The sequence below is a fragment of the Siphateles boraxobius genome, unplaced genomic scaffold (genome assembly GCF_051911475.1).
Source record: "Siphateles boraxobius isolate OS27281-9 unplaced genomic scaffold, OSU_SipBor_1 19, whole genome shotgun sequence".
Taxonomy (NCBI): Eukaryota; Metazoa; Chordata; class Actinopteri; order Cypriniformes; family Leuciscidae; genus Siphateles; species Siphateles boraxobius.
Window position 1 is genome coordinate 11,847,498 of NW_027508799.1, and position 20,758 is coordinate 11,868,255.

General features: G+C 38.8%; 2 protein-coding genes across 2 annotated transcripts in view; one reads left to right on the forward strand and one right to left on the reverse strand.

The window, feature by feature from the left end:
* The window catches only part of rab21 (RAB21, member RAS oncogene family), a 28,874-nt gene extending 11,947 nt beyond the window's left edge, over window positions 1-16,927 (reverse strand). The window contains exons 1-3 of the mRNA XM_077235393.1: window positions 16,556-16,927; window positions 4,806-4,865; window positions 4,106-4,213 (exon numbers count right to left, since the gene is read on the reverse strand). Coding sequence (XP_077091508.1) covers window positions 4,106-4,213; window positions 4,806-4,865; window positions 16,556-16,687 — 300 coding nt within the window. The 5' untranslated portion in view covers window positions 16,688-16,927. The remainder of the gene's footprint in view (window positions 1-4,105; window positions 4,214-4,805; window positions 4,866-16,555) is intronic.
* A 3,144-nt stretch (window positions 16,928-20,071) lies between these two features.
* The window catches only part of ptprr (protein tyrosine phosphatase receptor type R), an 82,145-nt gene continuing 81,458 nt past the window's right edge, over window positions 20,072-20,758 (forward strand). The window contains exon 1 of the mRNA XM_077235291.1: window positions 20,072-20,300. Coding sequence (XP_077091406.1) covers window positions 20,243-20,300 — 58 coding nt within the window. The 5' untranslated portion in view covers window positions 20,072-20,242. The remainder of the gene's footprint in view (window positions 20,301-20,758) is intronic.

Below are 20,758 nucleotides of genomic sequence, written 5' to 3' on the forward strand. Positions count from 1 at the left end.
ATGAGATAGTTTAAAAAAAAATCCATATTCAATATTTAAATATGAAATGATTTCTAATTTTAACGTTTTAATTAAAGGGTACTTTAAATATGAAACTAAAACCGCCAGTAGGCGGCAGCAAGTCACTGTCTTAATACCGTAAGCGAGTTGAGGGAGTCATTCATTCATTCAACTGATTTGTTCAAACGGCTGATTCATTCGGGAAAGAAACAAGTGATTGTTCATTGAATCGTTAAAATGACTCGTTTAAAACGTGGATTTCAGTCAAGAAATCATCGGTGTCTGTTGCATTAGACTCTGCTACGGTTTCATTTTGAAATTCTCGTCAGCGAAATAAAGGGAAAACAAATAATATTGTCAATATGGTGTCTAAAAAGTAACTCACAATGTTAATTTATTTTTAATTTAACTATTCTATAACAAAATATCACACTTGTGCACGGGAAAACGGCACTCTTACTGATGTGATATTCTAATATAAGAACCTAATATAAATATAAGACAAAAACTAATTTGGGGACATAGGCCTACCTATAACTGCACTGACACATCACGCAGTGAAAGCACGAGAGACAAATGCGATGTCAGCTCACAGTGCCTCGTACATCGTTAAAACAATGATTACAATATCATAGTAGACAATACGCATCGCACACCCCTACGCACATAAAGAATGAACTTACTACTGAACTGACATTTGCCAACTTTCTTCTTCTCTCCTCTCTCACGTGCAGGAGACAGACGTTATTCTGCCGCGAATGTGATGCGCATTGTCACGTGAACAAGCAAATCCACAAAGATAGAATAATAAAAAATAATACTACGCTAATTAGATAGTTTTAATTTGGAAAACATTTAGATATGTCTAAGTCGAAGTGTCATCTAAAATTTAAGACCTTTCATAAGTAAAAATAAGACTTTATAAGACTTTTTATGGCCTTAAATTTTAAAAATCTAATTTAAGACTTTTTAAGACTTTTTAAGGATCCGCGGGAACCCTGCATAAGCAGAGAGCAGTCTGTTTTCTTTCGTTTTGAATTGTTGTGTTTAAAAGTAGACATTTCAATATAGATTTATTTATCAGGTCTGTGAGACAACTAGGCTACCTTATAGCCTACGCTGAGTTTCACATGTCGTCGTCAGCCTCGTGAAGTTTGGAATTACTTGGATGGAAATTATCTGACTAAATGATATTACAAAACGGGATTACTTTTAATCAAATTAATTGATGATACCGAGTTATAATATCACCACCACAATGAGAAATCACATGAAATCCAAACAGCAGTCGAATGAGGAAAGACAGCTGTCCATCACTGCATTGACGACTGCAGTAGCGCAGCTGAATCCGAGTGAGCGAGATGATTACTTAACAAAATGATTTTGAGACATATGCTTCCTTTAAGTTTCGTTAAAGAAGCAGTCCTTAACAGAAAACGCGAAGTGCTGTTAGAAACTTTTTTATCACTGTGTCCCTGCAACGTCTATCAGCGGCAGCGCGTTTTCTACTCGAGCATGTGAATATTAGTGGTGGGGGAAAAAATCGATTCTGTTCAGTATCGCGATATTTTGCGCACGCAATTATATCGATACAGGAGCGCAAAGTATTGCGATATTTAATTATAAAATTATCTGTTTTACTTTCTGGTTTTCTCAGTGTCTACTCTGATCATTTACATTTGCGTATTACATCCAGAAGGTGACGCTTGTTGCGGTGCTTTGTTGTCGTACATTCAACAGCAAATTCAAATGAAAATGGCTTCAATATTACGGTTGTACACGACGCTCCGTCTTCTTTCAAATCGAAAGTGTGGGTAAATTCGGTTTTATGATTATTCTCAGGTTTATGTTACTCTATTATGTCTGCTTTATGTTACTCTATTGTATTTAAATAATTTTAAGTTATGTGCTGGGAACTATTTTTCACTGCTTGAGAACATTTGTTGAAATCGACCCCTAAACACTCATTCACTAAGTTAGGCCTATTCCCTAAGTTTGTCCACTAATACTGTTCACTCACTTGAAGGAGTGAATGAAAACGAGTAAGCGTATTTGGACAGGCGTTGAGCGTACACTAGCCTACATTCATTAATGCTGTGCAATGTGGGACAGAGACGCGATCTGACACGCGTCCCATTTTCTCACAAATCTCTACGTTCATTTAAGACTTTATTTAAATCATTTAAGATTGCTCTTATGAGAACACTCGACAAAACAGACATTTTGGCATGATTTGTGTGTTATGGTTTGTTCAAGCCTGAAAGAGAGCTCGATACTGACGCGTGTCTTTTCTGTGGGTCGTGTGTGTGTAATACAGGCAGGATTTAATAATACTAAGGTATTAAGGATACTGCGTAATTGCGTTAAACATTTTTAGCGCTTTAAACTTTTTTTGTTTGTTATTGTTGCGGTGCCACGTGGGGAAGTGATGAAACCAGTGTTGGGACTGAACAACGTGTAACACCGGTAACACAGACTATTGTAGCAAGCCTAGAGCTTACCATTCATGTGAGAGGTCTCCTATTCAGAGAATAATTATGTCCGGTCCTGTAATAAGGTCCTGTGTCCTGAATGTTCAAAAACAAGTTTTCAAGTTTTTGCTCTACCCTCCTAAGTTTTTGCACTTCAGTTAATGTGTAGAAGATAATGTTTACAGAATTAAATGTGACATTTAAAGTGAGTTGAGCGGTGTTATTTTCCTAATTTTTTGTAATGTCTTTGGATTGTATGGGGGACATGAATCGCAATATCGCAGAATTGAATCGCAATACTTGCTGTATTGCAATATATTGAGAATCGCAATAATATTGAATTATGGCCCAAATATCGCAATACTATCGAATCGTCACATTTTTGCCAATTCCAACCCCTAGTGAATATTATTGTTTTTCTCAACATGAAAGTGAAACAATATAAACAAGATAAATATTATGTTGACTCGAGTGTATACCTTCTGTACTAAATTCCTTATACAGTACATATATGGTATGGGTAGCCCTTTAATGTATGTTGTGCACGTACAGCGCGCTAATGCGCATTCCACCAGAGCAGTTTTTGTTTACTTTCAGTTTGGTCTCTGCCGCCATCTTCTACGAGTGGTAAATGTGCGTGCATGAATCTAAGTTCCTTTATTCTTCTATTTAGCTGGTATATTGTGATATATTAACACTTTCATGTCGCAGCTGTATATCCGATTGTTGTTACTCAGTTCATATTGTGATTAATGTATAGAGGCGAGTGATGCCAGTGTAATTCTCGCGCATATGTTTAGTGCCTTTTGCCGCGCTGTGGACAATATTTCATATGTATAGATGATGTATACTGAGGTGAATCTTTATGTTTAATGTATTCAGACATATTCTGATATATTTATTTGTTTATTTCAGACTAAACCACGTTTTACCACCTCAATTCTGGCTAATGCTGGATATGTATATTGACACATCTGAAGAGATAAACAGTTAAACGATCTTCTGTCTCCCGTCACACTTCTTGCCGGAGTTCCGTAGTGGACTAGCCTTCCACCTAACTTCACAAATAGAGTCTTTTACACCTTCGTTCTGTACGATAAGTGGAACGGTCCGTTTTATTAGCGTTTTTCTCCTTTCGTACTGATCATAAATGCTTCTATACATTTTTTGTTTACACATATTGTTTAATGTTTTCAACTGAAAGAAAACCTTAAGATGCAACTTAAGCTTATTATGTATATTTAATTTCCCTATTAGTCAACGATGTTGTTTAACAACCGTGCGTAAGGGACGTATGCGCTATCTCGCAGCAGTCATGAAGCGCGGTAACAGATGACGTCATATCTCGCAGGATTCCATAAACTACACAGAACCCCACTATTCGCCGACGCAATGTTTAAATTCAGGCAAACTTTATACTTTATGGACAAATATACATAACGAAAAGATGATACAAAATTTAATACCTTGGAAAAAGTTATTTAAGACTTTTTAATACTTTTTAAGGGCCCTAATTTTCTCTAAATTGATTTATCAACTTTCAATACTTTTTAAGACCCCGCGGACACCCTGTCGTGAGATAAGTTTATCGTCACACCTCATTAGATTCTGATTATATTAATGTAAGCATTCACCTTCTGAAATGAGTCTTCATCCGTGACGTCGTACACCAAAATGGCGCCGTTGGAATCCCTGTAGTAGATTGGTCCAAGGGCATGAAAACGCTCCTGACCAGCAGTATCCTGAGACAAACGTAAACATATTCAAGAACAGAAACCGACTGGTTGTCCACTTAGAAGAACCAATTAGCTATTGTGAAGAGTTTCATGACTGAATTACGCATTGAAACTACTTTGTGCAATGAAGGCACCTTGTGTTCGATACGCAACTGGAAAATTCTTGTCAGAAACTTAGAGGTAAAGCGCAAACCTGACTCTGATAGAAAATAAACAAGATGAGCTTTATTGAAGAAAGTCATCTTTCATCAGAACGCAAAATATATTTCAACAAAAATGCTACACTTCTGAAACATCTTTCCTTTACAGCTGACATCCCCTCGAATCACTGGGCTCAATTCTGGTTAACGCCCACTTTTATCAGCACAAAACCAAAATATTATCTAGAAAAAAACCTACAATTTCCTCATTGGATAAATAATGGTTTGTGAACGCCACTTTAAGAATGCATCTCACAAACTATTGAATACGAGCTATTCATTCTCAAAGACTATGGATCACTACCTTCTTTCCGAAACAAGACTTTGCTTAATCTTTTTATTCAAGATCAACTGCTACACAAATGCTACAACCACAGTGAGGAATGTGTGCGACTCACCCATATAGCCAGATTGACTCTCTTTCCTGTGATGTTGAGCTTCTTTGTAAGGAACGATGCCTGCAAACAAAGGCATAAATGCATAGATTTGTATTAATTCAGAAGATTCAAGTCTATTTACATTTCAATATGCCAGCAGCCATATCACCCTGTAGCCCAGGCCTGGTTTCCCACTGAAGCTAAGCAGGGTTGAGCCTGGTTAGTACTAGGGATGTTAACCGATGACCGTTTGACCGATGGTTGACCGTATCAACGTTAACCGATCAAAGTTGTCGGTAAAAAAAAAAAAAAGTGATCTCTAAATTAGGCTATTATAGACAGTGGACTAAACGCTACTACAGTTAGACATCTCATTCCAAGATATTTTTGTGTGAAGTGAACAAATCCCTCACACTCAATTTTTCATAACTCGCCTGTTTGTACTTAATAAACGAATGAAAACATTTGGCGCAAGGTCACAGCGTTTGGGTTTGAGCACTCACAAGGTTTGCGAAAAGTAAAGGCTACAGGCTAAAATACGCGAGGTTAGAGCCAGGGCAGACGACAGGATGAAGCGTGCAAAGAAAAGTAGTGTGTGGGACCATTTCACCAAAAAGAATGACACGGATGTAAGTTGCAACTTGTGTGATACAGTGCTTAAATACAGTAGGCCTACATCATCTTTGATGTATCACCTGAAAACGCGACTTGTTCTGTCCGTTATTAGAAGGCACACAGTGAGTTAGACCTGCCTTGGCCCGTGCGTCTTTTACGCATTCTGAAGGTGCCTGTTTTATCCATTGGTTTTATCGTGTTGCAGTCTTTTAGGCAACATTCCACATAAGATGGGCTTAAGATTTGGAAATACATTACATCTACATTTCAATGATAACAGATAAGGCGATGATGATCATCATCTTTCTTTATTATTGTTAGCACTACCTCAAACTAAAGCAGCGTCTCTTCGGAGCTGTCATTTTCTTAAATGAGCCGCGGCAATGTTTCAAATGAGCTTCTAACGCTAGACTAAAGCCATTATTTTCAACGCAATCACCTTGTACCAAAACCATTTCGAAACTTAGGAGCCATTTGTCCTCCAATTACATACAAGCTCCTCGGCGCCGCGTTTGTGGGACTCGCGCTGTAGGGGATGTTTCGTGCTGTAGGGGATTTAAAAAAAGTGACGTGAGTGGAAGGGCGGCCCCGGGGCAGTGTGTGTGTGTGTGTGTGTGTGTGTGTGTGTGTGTGTGTGTGTGTGTGTGTGTGTGTGTGTGTGTGTGAGCGAGCGAGAATGACTGTTATTTCAAACAGCGTAGCATATTTTAAACTAATCGGTTAAACGGTTTCAACCGGCTAATGAGGCTCGGTGGTCGGTCAAGAAAACTAAAAGTTTTCGCCATCCCTAGTTAGTACCTGGATAGGAGACTCCTGGGAAAAAACAGTGTTATTGACGCCAGTACCGGGTGCTCAGCCTGTGGTCTGTGTGGGTCCTAACTAGGGCTGCACAATATATCGAAAAATTATCGTCATCGCGATAATAGTATATGCGATATCCGTATCGCAAAGAGGATAAATTCTCGTCTCACAGAGTCTCACAGACAGGCATTAATCAAAGTGTTGCAAGTGTAACTCCTTCTGTAAAAACTGAAGTTCAGAAGAATATCTATTAGCCTACCCGTTTATTTAGTATGATCATTACATATAAATGATAAAAAAAGTAAAAAAAATAGATTAATAAAAATAGCACTTCTCTAGGGAAATGTTATATCGCAAGAAATATTGTTATCGCAATACTCAACAATATCGCATATCGCATTTTTTCCAGTATCGTGCAGCCCTAGTCCTAACGCCCTAGTATAGTGACGGGGACACTATACTGTCAAAAACCACAGTCCTTCGGTTGAGACATTAAACCCAGGTCCTGACTGTCTGTGGTTATTAAAAATCACATGGCTCTTCTTGTAAAGAATAGGGGTGCAACCGCGGTGTCCTGGCCAAATCCCATCCATTGGCCTTTATCAATCATGGCCTCCTTATAACAATCCACATGCTTTGAATGGCTCCATCACTCTCTCTCCTCTCCACCTATAGCTGGTGTGTGGTTTGTGGTGAGCGCACTGATGTTGTTGTACTGTGGCTGCCAAGTGATGCACACTGGTGGTGGTCGATGAGAGAAACCCTGACATGATTGTAAAGTGGTTTGGGTGTACAGTAGTACATAGGAAATCCCTGTATAAATGCCTCATTTTATTTCATTTCATTTCAAACTTATGAATTTCACTTGACGTGCCACTAACTTCTACAGTAATTGGAAGACTTTTAAACATAGTAGCTCAGATACATAATGTTCAAGAATGCCTGATTAAGGGTGTGTTCACAATTCACGTTCATGTTTACACATGTTTGGTTTGATTAAAAAGATCCCTGATGCGATTGCTCTGTTAGCGTGGTTCATTTGAACACGTGTGAACGCTGCCATCCAAACCCTGGTGTGCACCCAACAAGCGGACAGAGGCCTCTAAGGGTGTTCACACTTGTAGTTTGGTTTGCTTGACTAGTTTGGTCCGAAAAAACAAAACAAAAAAAACATTTAGTCCTGGTCTGCTTAAACACCGAACCTTAAAGGCATAGGAATTAGGGGTCGACCGATATGTGATTTTCAGGGCCGATGCCGATACCGATTATAACAGATCAAGTAGACCGGTAACCGATATTTTGAACAGATATAGGCTATAGCCTATGTCTGGTGTAAAAATGTAAGTTAATGTCAAAATTAAGAATAACAAAGGGTTTTGACAAATACTTTCTTTAAATGATTTTAATCATATCTTTAAATCTGAGAACTGTTAATAACATTATTATTAATGATTTCCATTACACGAGAGTAGATGTTAAAACTTCATGCTGATTTGTACTCGGCTTTCGCCAAGATAAGCACCAACTAAGACGTAGCTTTACAGTAACCTATGCTTCTCCATCCATTTACGCTTCTTTCCATCTGGTGACGTGAATCTCCTTCTGTCTGGTGTTAATAGTGTATTTGTGCGTCAGCACACACAACGGCTGCAACCACAGTGCGGTCCCCCCATAACAACCCTCTGGATTGAGCGGAGTAGGGAACATCTCTAGGGTCTTCAAGTGGGCACCTTCCGTCCTCAGTGTTTCGTCGACTAGCCCACGACACCTCATGAGGGCTCGACAGTGACTCTGGCGTCCCAGAGTCACCCCCCTCCGTCCCCCACCCAACTCAGCCCAACTTACTGACCTCTACTTCCCTCTTGCTGCTGAGACCTAACCACAATCTCACAATCTCTCCGCAACCCAACCATACGCGCCAATAGGGCTGTCGCGGTGAAGGAATTTCCCTTGCGGTAATTTTGAGTGGCTCAGTAGCGCAATATGCGGTTTTACCGCCATTTATTTATTTATATTTATTTGTTGCTATATAAATACGTGTTATGATGTGGTCAGCATACACAAAAACAATGTAACTGAATCTAAACAGCGTCTCTGCGCATTGAAAGACTGTCACTCAGCGCACAGTTGTTATGCCAAAGGACTGTCTTTGAGGGAGTAATTAAACCGTTCATTCAACAAAAACGTTCAAAAAAGCTGATTTCTTAAGTGATAGATGTAATGAAACAAGGTGTTAATTATTTTTTAACTTTGAGCTATACTTTTCAAGGCTCAGCTGGCCAGCAATGCTTCACTTTTGGTCAAAGCTGAAGCAATGCTTCACTTAAGAGACAATGGCATTGATTCAATGCGTGACTCGCTGCTTTCCCCCCACGGCTTCCTCGCGCTGTGTAATGCTGACCAGCGCTGACGCCATTCATGGTAAATACCCTTACACGTTAAAATGATGATAGCCTACGACAAATATTTCGCTTTCCTTGGAAAGGGCAACCTTTTCACGAATATACATGACTTGACTTCAAAGACAGTCGCAGGTAATTGCACGCGGTCAGTCGATCACATTCACTGTCTGTTTAAGCTTAAGTCCAAATCCACGAATCCTCTGTACAAATCACCATGATAAACAGTCTTGTTATCATTATTAACTTATTTAACATTCAATACACATGGTACGAACTACGAAGGGTGGCCTTATGAAAAAAGAAAACGCGGTTCGCGGTTACTTGCATTCCTCTGCGGTTCGCCTGTCAGTAGTGCGGTACTGCAAGATTGCGGTTATTGCGACAGCCCTACGCGCCAACCCGTTTGACTAAGGCTGTCGAGCCCCACTGGTGCGTTAATATGCAGTTTCAGTGGCAACGGTTCCGTATGGCATACCACCTACCGCAAAACACAATATCTGCCCAACCACCCGTCATTCACGCAATATACACAGGAACGTAATGACTGTAAATACTATACAACCTATACAAATAAACCAACACCCTTCAAGTTTTCAAGAATTCTACGAAACCGTAGCATGGTGGCCTGTACTCAGCCAGCTAGAATCTTTCCGTCTCAACCACAGCCAGTTGCTGCTCCTTTCTGCTGCTTCAGATAAGTTCTTTACTGTGCGACGCAACTCTTGACCACTGAATCCGACGTCTCTGAGGAACCGGGTTGTAGAGTGTGCCACAAAACCTCGACAACCCACTTCCACTGGATAAACCTACACTCTCCACCCTCGCTGTTCTGCTTCAGTGGCCAGATGAGCATACCGGAATTTCTTCCTCTCATATGCCTCATCTACCGCATCCTCGCATGGCACTGTTAACTCTATCAGTTGAACAATGCGTGCTGATCCAGAGCACAAAACAATATCTGGTCGTAGGTTAGTGGTGGCAATCTCAGGTGGAAAAATAAGCCGTTGATCAAGATAAGCCAGCATCTTCCAGTCCCTAGCAGCTTCCAGTTGTCCTGGGCGAGAATTGGTGTTAGCACCTTTTCTTGGTGGTTGCTCACCTGGGCGGAGGAATATTGTCTTCTGCGTGTAATGTTTTGCTAGAACAGGCGGCAACTTATTGGTCATACTACGCTTGCCTTCCAATGCTAAAGCCAAACATCGCAATACTTGGTCATGGCGCCAAGTAAACCGACCTTGGCTAAGAGCCACCTTACATCCTGTCAAAATGTGCCTTAATGTGGCAGGTGATGAACACAAAGGACAGGAGGGATCCTCTCCTACCCAGAGGTTTAGGTTCGGAGGTGATGGGAGAACATCATATGTTGACCTAATAAGGAAACTGATCCTACTCTCTTCCATTGACCAAAGGTCTTGCCAGCCCATTTTTCGTTGTTCCACACTCTCCCATCTCATCCAATCTCCCTGCTTGGCCTGGGAAATGGCCTTTATACATCTCATCCTCTCCTCCTGCTTTCGCACCTCGTTGACTACCAGCTTCCTCCTTTGAGCTGGGCCTGCCTTGTGCCATTTAGGAGGAGCTAAACTGAGCCCAAAACCCCCTCTTCCATGCTGTACCTGTCCCACGATATCCCCAATTTGAAGGTCAGCCTTTGCCTCTACTACAGATTTCTTTGCTGACCACTTTCTACCAGTTTTTACCACAGGGGCTGCCGCCCTTACACATTTGTCGCGTGACTCTGCTAAAGTAATTTCCAGTCTGACCTTGGCACACTTAAACTCCTCGGTTAAAGAAGAGACTGGCAGCTGCAATAGTCCTTTACTATAAAGTCCCACTCTGCTGAGGCAGCGTGGAACTCCCAACCATTTCCTGATGTATGAACTTATTAACGCTTCCAGCTTATCCACTGTTGTCAAAAAAACCTCGTACACAGTCAGTGGCCACAGCAACCTTGGCAGTAGACCAAACTGAAAGCACCAGAGTTTTAGTTTGCCTGGTAGAGCACAGCTGTTTATGCTCTTCAACCCTTCCACTGCTTGTCGTCTAACTTCTCCCACTCGAACTGTGTCCTTTAGATCCCCATTGTACCATCTCCCTAGACTGAGAAACTGTTGGTATTGCCTCACCATTAATGAAGAATATTTTATCTACTACCTTGCCTTTAACTATTGAGATGCTCCTTGATTTAGAGGGCTTAAATTGCATTCGTGCCCATTCAATATTATCTGTTAACTTCCCCAATAACCGATTAGTGCAGGCTACCGTTGTAGTCATGGTTGTCATGTCATCCATGTATGCTCTGATTGGTGGTAGTCGCATCCCAGAAGCCAAGCGCTCTCCTCCTACTACCCATTTTGATGCCCTAATGATTACTTCGATTGCCATGGTAAAAGCCAGTGGAGAAATGGTGCATCCTCCCATTATTCCAACCTCTAAGCATTGCCATGTAGTGCTGAATTCTGGAGTTGAGAAACTAAATTGCAAATCTCCAAAATAGGCTTTCACTAAATTTGTTATCGACATCGGTACCCTGAAAAAATCAAATGATGCTCAAAGAAGCTCATGTGGCACTGAACCATATGCATTAGCCAAATCCAGGAATGTCACGTGGAGCTCCTTCCTCTCCTTTTTAGCTGATTGTATTCGTTGCCAGATAACACTGATATGTTCTAAGCATCCTGAGAATCCTGGAATGCCCGCTTTTTGAACTGAAGTGTCAATGAAGCCATTCTTTAATAGGTAGGTTGACAATCTCTGAGCAATAATGCTGAAGAAAATTTTGCCTTCGACGTTTAATAGTGAAATAGGGCGAAACTGACTGATGCTTGTAGCATCTTTTTCTTTGGGTATAAAGACTCCCCCTGCTCGGCGCCATGATCTAGGTACAACCTGCTTTTCCCAAGCCACTTTTATCAATTTCCACAGAATCCTTAGAACTCCTGAAGCACTCTTGTACACTCTGTACGGAACTCCATTAGGCCCTGGAGATGATGAAGCCCTTGCCTTTCTCACAACCTGCTCTATCTCTTTCCACTTAGGTGCACAGACCTCCATTTGGTATTCTGGTGGATTGACAGGTGGGATGTCTGATGGAATTGACATAGGCTCATGCCTTTTTGCATCTGTATGCGTTTCCTCCAAATATCTCTCTAGCTCAACCCTAGATGCTTTTAAAGTGCCATTCTTCTCATTGGTGAATAACTTCTTTATGAATTTGAATGGATCTTTATAGAAATTAGCCCTCGCACGTTCCTTCTTTTTGTAGCGTTTCCGAAGGCGCTCAGCTCTGCGTAATGTTGCAAGCTTATCTTTTATGGCCCTTTGTAAGAGATTGAGTCGCTCCTTTTGACTTTGTTCCGCTCTTTTCCATTGCTTCCTCAGCTGTCTCCTTTCTCTAACTAATCCTTCAATTTTCTGCTGCCGTCTAGACAATCCAGGAGTAGTTTGTACTTTTTCCTTCCTTTTTTCCACACCAAACCTCTCACTTCCATATGCGTAAATGATGTCCCCAAATTTATCCAGCTTCTTTTCAACTGTACCTAGATACACTGTACTAGTGTATCACTAACTGTGCAAACCCTCATCTCCTGTATGACAGGGGTGCTGATATCCTGCGAACTGTGGTTTGCTTCCTGTCGCTGGATTTCATTCGACTGACTTGACTGACTCCGTAAGAAGTACTGATCAATGCGAGGTCCTTGTCCCTTCTCCCTCAAGCATTTCATTTTCCCTTGATGAATCTTCAAATCCCTGATCGTTGTCGCCTTGCTCCAGCCACAGACACAAGCTTGGAATTACAAGCTTGAAATTAAATCACGCGTCTGCGCCATTCATTTAGAGACAAGCAGGATTCATATTTAATATGATAGTCTATTGCGGTTTGGAATTCGATTTGATTTGTACTGACCTGCTTTTTATTAATTCATCAAGAAGTTGACAAATTCCGTGACACTCCGCTTTATACAGTAAATTCCATTTTTATGACTGGATTCCGCGATTCCGTCCGTGTTTTCTGCATCGCGGAAATCACAGGGCCCTATTATATTTAGGTGTTTTGCAACTTCAGTGTAGTAATTTATTGCTACTTCAGCAAAGTCTGCTGCTGCCTTAACTTTGAGAGACAACTGATGGGTGATCAGTGAAGCAGCTTCAGTCTGCAAGTGCTTTTGGTTTGAGAGTGCAAAACTTTCAGTGCCTTCAGCTTTCCGCGTTGATTTGTTGGTAACTCCCAACAAATCAGATTTGTGGGGACATTGGTCTAGTCTACAGAGTGGTGAGTTGCGACAGAGGTGGCCAAATATAGCACATTTCAAAATTAAATTATTTTATTGGCAAATCGGTTTTGAAATGGCCGATACCGATAACCATAAAAATGCTTAATATCGGCCCCGATAATCGGTCGACCCCTAATAGGAATATGTTCACAACCCGATTAGTCGGCTTTTATGACGTATTGCCGTATCCCAAGCAAACATTGCTGTGTGCTTGGGATAAATGAAGAGCTCATGAAGAGCTTATAAAATATAAAGGAGTCAAAACAGCGGCAGGAATCCCTCACACACAAATGATCTCCTGCGATGAGACACGGTTCTGATGCCTGCAACAACTGTGATGAGCAACAACAATTATGAAATTAAACAAGTTAATAAAATATTAACTTCAATTCTCACTCAGCCAGTAAGAAATTATTTTTACGTCTACGGGAATGTTTAGGCTGAAGAGAAAAAAAAAAGCTTGGTCAAAGAGAAATGATTATAATCCTTACAATCATTATAATAGATTATTGACAACATGTAGCCTAGAAGGTTTAACAGTGTTGCATAAAGGCCACAGCAGCCTTTCCCTGTATGCTTATAATTTGTTACACAGTAACATGGATGAACTATTACAAATCCATCCTCATTCTAAACTCAGCCACACTGATAAAAATCTTTGATGGCCTTTCATTATATAATGTTGAGTTGAGTTTTAAAGGATTTTGGTAATCAAGCAGTTTTACCATTGGGGGGGGGGGGGGGAGATACCCTTTTTTTCCACAGAAAAAAAGAAAGTTGGAACAACATGAGAGTGGTTAAATGATGAACATGTTTTTGAGCGAACTAACCCTGTAAATATACATAGATTTATAGTTACATAAGGCATTATATACACACTAGGCATGTGCCGGTATCAAATTTTCATGCTGCGATTAATTGATTGAGCTTTTATCACGGTATACGGTATTATCACGATATTTTAATTGCACAAGAGAAACAGACGGATTGGGGGTATCTAAAAAAAACTTGCATCACAATGTGTAATTGTGATTGTCAAAACATTAATTTTATTTTTTAGTGACAACATGTTATAATGTTTACATGGTACAGTTACTGAGGCTACTGTTTGTATTATTGCTTAACACAATTTTCATGATTTCAATTAAATTCTTGGATTTAATTTCAATATTGATTCAATATTGACTCATTTGGATAAATATTAGGTAGGCTACAGTAGATAGCCTGCATTTAATTTTTTCTCAAGAAAAAATATATCTCACATAATGCTGTAAACATACAGAGAGAAATTAAATATAATGCATACAATATAAATATAATAATAATATAAATATAAAAATGTAATATGCCGTAATTTTCATTATAATAACAATTATATAATGACAAGTAAACATATATTAAAATAATATAGTGCACATATTTAGCAAAATACTCCTCTCTATAGCTATTTTCTTATAGTCAACTAACATTAAATGGCTTTCCTGAGGTAAATGTAACGTTCTGTGACATAATTGTTCTCCTGCAGTGTTATTGACCTCTTTCCGTGGTTGAAAAACACTGTTTGATCGAAAGTACGTATACCTTTCGGTGGGTTGTACTGTATCTTTAATACAAAGTAACAGATGATCTGTTTACTTGAACTGAGGCGCGCGATCTGTCACGTCATTTACAAGCACCAAAACAGTATTTATTGTCTGAATTTCGTTATAAAACCTGAGAGCTGATATTTTTTTCATATCAAAAGTAACCTGCTCTGTCTAGTCTGTCGGTGTCAGTGTCCTCTTTGCTCCGCGATTTTTCTCTGCGTGAGAAAATGGATGTGTGGCGCGAGACCGTGTGAAAGTGTCAGGCAGCCATGCGGGGGATAAATAGTCGGCAGCGTTCCTCCTTCCGCAGTGCTTCTTTTCCATGTGAGGATTGTTTACATTAGACTAGAGTGCGCACTGCATTCACACAGTGCTTATACATGTGATGTGGGGATTGTTTAAATCAAAGTGCGCACGTGTTTTGCGCAGCATATACGCTTTGTTTTTTTAAGCGGTTGATGGAAAATAAGCTGATGAGCGTTCTAAAAATCTAAATTCGGATCTATTATTTTTCACGGTATTTCGAAGTCCCCGCGATAACAATATCGTGCATATTCATTACCGCGATTTATCGCATTACCGAATACCGGCACATGTCTAATACACACCCTTTGATAACTCATAACACATGTGTTAATTGTTATTAGGAGGACAAAAGGTGACAATATTGAAAAATCAAATATATAACCAATAAATAATTTACATCCTTCCCTTTATGTTATTTGCTTTGGTGATTTTATTTATTTTATATCCTAAAATGTGGAAAATATTAATTTTGTATAATAATTATTAATAATTATTTAGACTCTTGACTGGTGTATGGACTGGTTTTGATTACTTAATTTATTAAAAAAAAATTAAACTACACTCAAAAGTTTGGGGTCAGTACAATTTATTATTCGTTTATATCAGCAAAATATACAGTAGTTAACATTTGAAGTGGATCAAAACCTTTCATCAAAGTTATACATGAATTTTGAAAAATATCCGTTCTTGTCTTAGGACAACTTTGATTAACTTTTTTGATCCACTTCAAATGTTGACTACTGTATATATGCATTTTAATAACATACATACTTTTATTTAGCAAGGAAACATTAAATTGGTCAAAAGTGCCAGTATTTTTTTTTAATTGTTACATTCAATTTCTAATAAATCGTGTTTCTATTCATCAAAGAAATGCTGAAAAAAGTATCAGGGTTTCCACAAAAATACTAAAACGGTTTTCAACATTGATAATAAGTTGAGTATCAAATCAGCATATTAGAATGATTTCTGAAGGATCATGTGACACTGAAGACTGGAGTAATGATGCTGAAATTTCAGCATTGATCATAGGAAATTACAGTTTAAGATATTTACAAATAAAAAGCAGTTATTTTAAACTGCAATAATATTTCACAACTGTTTTGAAAATACACAGCATGTTCTGATCTGTTCTAATCTTTCTGTCACTTCTCATTTCCATCATAACCAAATAAGTGTACACAAAAATCACAAATGAACTGAAAATGTTTGGTTCTTATGCGAAAAAAAGCAGGAAGAGCAGAAGTTTCCTCTAATTGACTACAGGTAACGTTAGGCTAGTTGATGAAAAACTTTAGTGACCACATAAAGATTTACGGTTAAATGTCTTAAGACATCTAAAAGAACAAAAATTTCAAGTGGTAGCATGAAAAACAGTAAACATAATTGTAAAAGAACTAGTGTTTGGATTAAAAATAAAAGCTTATCGCGTGGCACACTACAGGCCACTGCTTGACATCTCATGTTAAATATATAGTTATTATTATTATACACCGTAACTTATATGATTATATATACTAATATACACATTTTATATTCGAATTGCATATATAATATCCTTATTATCCTGCTATATAATCTATCACAATCTAGGCCCATAATCTACTAACTTACTATAGGGAAAACAAAAAGGCGAGCAAAACAACTTAACAAGCTAACAAATCGTTTACAACAAGTAAACACACAATATTCGCTATATTACAGATGAAGCCCCAATAAACGAGTGAAGGCTGGCTCACACAAATAATAATAACGTCGAGAAACGTTCGTTCAGCAGACTCGCTCACCTGAAGGGTGGTGATGTGTTTGTCGTTGAATTTGTTCTCGCAGTATCGCAGCACCAGCGATGTTTTGCCGACGCAACCCTCCCCCAGAAGCACCACCTTGAACGAGTACGTCTTCCCTCCAGCCGCCGCCATGCCCAAACTCTCTCTCTCTCTCTCCCGGACGCAAAAACAAAGCCTGATTCGAGCCCCACTAGCCGATCACAGCAGCCATATAGATCCACAGATGACAGTAACGCACACAAAGAGCCACCGATCTGCGCTTCGCATGAAGTCTTTGCACTGATTCCACTGTTAAACACTGATTCACTCCTGTTGAAGATCTGCCATCAGTCTAATGGCGCTCTGTGTCTGTGACGTGAGTAAGAGGTGGTCAGGTGATCCACGGGGCCGCGGCTCGGTTTCCTTTGAGACTCACACGGTCTGTTCCTGCAGGGGGCGCGCGGTGGCTCAGACTGAGAGACAATCATTGAGCCGCTTCACTCAGACGTTTTGTTTTATTTCTCACTGGTGCAGACATTAGTTTGTTAAAATGTGTAATCATTTTAAAATAGGTTGTTTCAAAAATTTAAGATCATAAATTCACACGCTTCAACTATCCCCATATAATGTTTTGTCTAAATGCAAATGGTAATCCAAATCGCCTGTGATTCGTCAACTCTGGTTCAGCGCAGAGAAAAGTAACACGAATCACCCGAAAGCAACCTGAATAATAACGATGGTGAATTTAAAGGGGTAGTTCCCAAAAAGAAAAATTCTGTCTTTAATTACTGAATGACTGATGATACCCTCATCTCGTAAAACAGCATGTTCTGAAGAGACACGGTTGCTTTATATGTGTACAAAACCACACAATTCATATGGGTTAATTTACCGATCTCTTCATGAAGTTTTTGAAGCATCAAAGTGGTAGTTACATATTGTCAATGAAGGGACAGAAAACTCTCAGATTTCATCAAAAAGATCTTCATTTGTGTTCCAAAGATTAACGAAAGTCTTACGGGTTTGGAACGAAATGAGGATGAGTAAATGATGACAGAATTTTCATTTTTGGGTGAACTAACCCTTTAAATAAAAAAATAAAGGCCTGGTTTCACTGACAGGGCTTAGATTAAGCCACAATTAGGCCTTAGTTTAATTAGGGCATTTAAGTTGCTTTTGTAAATGTGCCTTAGAAAATAAAAAAACATTACTGGTGTGCATCTTGAGACAAAACAATGTCACTGACATATTTTAAGATCTGTGTCAGTGCAAGTTGCTGTCAGTTAAAACATCTCAAACATGTATTTTAGTCTGGGACTATAGGCTTAAACCTTTTACTGGGGGAAAGAGAAGATATAAAATTATGATAGTTATAAACATCTGACCAATCAGATACAACATATGCGCCATTAATCCCCTCCCATTTTGAGTCAGTTTTCTTTCCATTCTACCAACTGATTATTTTTGTATAGTCAGAACTGACAGTTATTGCTAGAAAGTCATATGACTTTTAAAAGCAGCAGATTCCATATAATTCACCAGTGACATATTTTGTGTAAAGAAATATGTAAAATTATAAAAAGGAGAAATACTTATGAGGTATAAATGGCTTGTATTCTTATAAATCGATCTACTGTCAAATCATGTAGGCTATTGGTTGTGGTTTATTGTTTAGTACTATGAAATGTATCAAAATATTAATCAAAATGAAAGATCTTTAGGAATGGGAATGTGTCACTGAGGTAACTAAAGAGATTAGCCTTTATAAATCTAATTCAAATGAATTTAAAAATGATTAAATAATTTTTCAAATATCTTTACAGATAAGCTGCTTCTTAAGGTCTTTATTAGGTCTGCTTGTTATGGTCTTAGAAATTACAGATCCAATATGGATTCAACTCCAGGAGTGCAGTTACCCTCCAACTAATCGCATAAAATACATCAGATCTATTTTGGGCGATGCATTTTGGCAGGGATGCGTTTTGCTGCATGGTGAATGTCAGACATCAGATTGCCATGGCAACAGCAGAGAGCTACAGTACATGTTTGCCACAAGAAGACACAGCAGACTGACTTTGGCAGATCTGAATTGTTTAAGAAGAAAAACATCCAACATGATCTCCTCTTAAGAGCAAATGGAGAATTTGTGGGGTGTTTATGAGGTGTTGAAGATGACGATGAGTTGTGCTTGATGATGAGCATCATCATCGTAGAAGGAACATACTAGAAAATACATGTTCTTTAAGGAGTCACTAAGCAAAAACATGGCATTGCAGTCAATGTCCTGGTTTTTATGAATGCTAGCCTGAGTTCTGAATGAAGGCCATCATGTGACTTTGTCTATCAGCCCTTTCTTGATCAAGCCTGGTCTATAAAAGAAGCTTTCGCACAAAGAACCAAGTGATGCTGACTGAGAATCAAAGACTACATTTCATGCAAGACTGCTTTAATATCTACCTCGCTTTTAAGTTGTTCTCTCTCTCTCTCTCTCTCTCTCTCTCTCTCTCTCTCTCTCTCTCTCTCTCTCTCTCTCTCTCTCTCTCTCTCTCTCTCTCTCTCTCTCTCTCTCTCTCTCTCTCTCTCTCTCTCTCTCTCTCTCTCTCTCTTCTGTGCCTTGGGATTAAAGTCTTAGATTTAAGTCTTTTTGACTTGACTGAGCAAACAACATTTGAGTTGCTTTGACAAAACCTTGTTCGAAAGTTGCCTGGTCTTCTAATGACTGCAATGATCAAATCAATTATTATCATGATATAAGATAGTACACGTAACGTCTGCAAGATGTCTGTTAAAGATCCCCTCATCTGGAAAACATCTGCTGTTTACTAACATCTGATAGACGTCTTTAAGATGTCAGTCTTACATAGCCTACATTCTAAATCATAAACATCTGAAAAAACATTTTCTAAATGTCTATTTGACATCTGACAGGAAATGTCCTATAGACATATCTCAAAATATACATAAATACGTCTTCCAGATGTAAACATGCACATCAAATAGACGTCTCCGTGGTGCATATGTGCTATCAGTTTCCAGATGTGTAGAATCCGCAGATGTATTTATTCATTAGTAGAAGATATGGTGGCAAATAAAGCTTGTAAATTGTTCATCTTGTGATTTTCTCCTTCTCATTTTTTCTTCTGAGAAATAGCGATTCACAAATTAATCAATAGTTCCTTTGAACAGGTTCTCAAGATTCTTTAGAACCGAATCACAGAGCGTTTTTTAATCATTTGTCTACAAGAACCTAGGTGAGTGGGTACTTGATTCCTAAACAACGTAGCATTAAACATAACAAACAGAAGTAAATGGTAAAGACAGCTTAAACCTAATGAATGGTTAATTCATCACAGAAAAAAATATTGTTCAGCGAGCTATATAAATGTATGCTATTCTCGTTTTACTACAGTTGTATTTGACTAAAATAAACAACAGATTTAAAAGATTACTAAAATTACTATTTTTGATTTGGTATGGACCAGGCGTAACATAGACTGAATCGGTTCTATAAAATGAACTGATCAACCGAATCGACTCGCTAAATGAATCCTCTCAGGGCTAGAGAGACACATCAGGGTGTGTGATCACAGCAGAAGCGGAATTATTGTATTAAACAGCCATCGTTTCAGTGTCTTAACCATAGAGACACTGCAGCCTCGACTGACTTTCATAAAGGCATAATGTATTTTTAATAAAACGAGGAGAATCATGTTCGTCAACGCGGCATTAGTCGTTATTTCTTTATTGATGGGATTTCACGTCACAGGTGAGGCTAAAAACAATATCGATATCGATGTTTGTTTTAATTCTTGCTGTAATAATTTCCTCATTTGCTACTGTAAGAGTGAATTCAGCGTTAATTTGGCAAACGCATTGTGTGTGTTTAATAATATAGGCAATTGGATCATTTCAAGGCTAGGAGTAAATAAAACCAATTTCATGTCATGGAAATAGTGAAATATGCGAACCTTGGGAAATGTTTATCTAGTCAACATTTCAATACTCAAATGAATAAGAATATCACCTATGCATAGGCATTTCTGAAGCTCAGATCAGGTACAGTAGCAGATAACGCATATGTTCATTACTTTTTTTTTTACTGTAGCCGTTGTCTTGCGTCTGTTATGCTCATACAATTTTTATTTTGATGTTGCATGGTACACTATTACAAAACAGGCTTAAATACATCTTACTTCACTTTTTAGCACTTACTATCATTCTTAA